General features: G+C 50.2%; 1 protein-coding gene across 1 annotated transcript in view; it reads right to left on the bottom strand.

Annotated features, from left to right (window-relative positions):
- The window catches only part of ITM2A (integral membrane protein 2A), a gene marked incomplete at its 3' end in the record, with an annotated part of 11112 nt that extends 10889 nt beyond the window's left edge, over nucleotides 1–223 (bottom strand). Inside the window, 1 exon segment of the mRNA XM_010851799.1 lies at nucleotides 113–223. Coding sequence (XP_010850101.1) covers nucleotides 113–223 — 111 coding nt within the window.
- Nucleotides 224–534: the final 311 nt, after the last annotated feature.

Raw genomic sequence — 534 nt, 5'->3', positions numbered from 1 at the left:
TTTTTTTTTTTTTTTTTTCCTTTTCTACCTTTCTTCTTCCTTCTCCACAAACCACTGCCACCCTGCCTTCCTGACAGTAGCAGGTAGTCAGGGGAAGAGTAGGGATTGCTACCTTGCAGGTCTAGATCTGAGCTTGGACCGTGCGGCTTGTAAGGGCCTCCACATCTTGCTGCGCCTCCTATTTTTGGACTGCTGTGGGTGTGTTGAAAGCAGTTTTCACCATGGTGAATCTTTGGACTGCGCGATAAGGCACTGCTGGAATCAGATTTCTGGGCTGCAGTTTGGAGGAGGAGAAGATAGCACTAGCCCTAGCAGCACCTTCTTTCTCCTATTCTGCTTTTACATTGCTAGGAGCCCAGGTCTGGGTATACTTGAGACACAGTCTCAAGCTGGGTGGGAGATCATGGGTGGGCTTAGGGAAGGGCCGAGCAAGGACAAGGAGGGGGTCCAAATGCTGGAATGGAAGTGGGAGTTGCCATTGGTAGAAAATAAATGGGGTGGAGCCGATGGCCTGAGACTCAGAACTCCTTACCT

The sequence above is a fragment of the Bison bison genome, unplaced genomic scaffold (genome assembly GCF_000754665.1).
Source record: "Bison bison bison isolate TAMUID 2011002044 unplaced genomic scaffold, Bison_UMD1.0 scf7180017851897, whole genome shotgun sequence".
NCBI classification, from domain to species: domain Eukaryota; kingdom Metazoa; phylum Chordata; class Mammalia; order Artiodactyla; family Bovidae; genus Bison; species Bison bison.
This window is presented reverse-complemented; position numbering and strand designations above follow the sequence as displayed.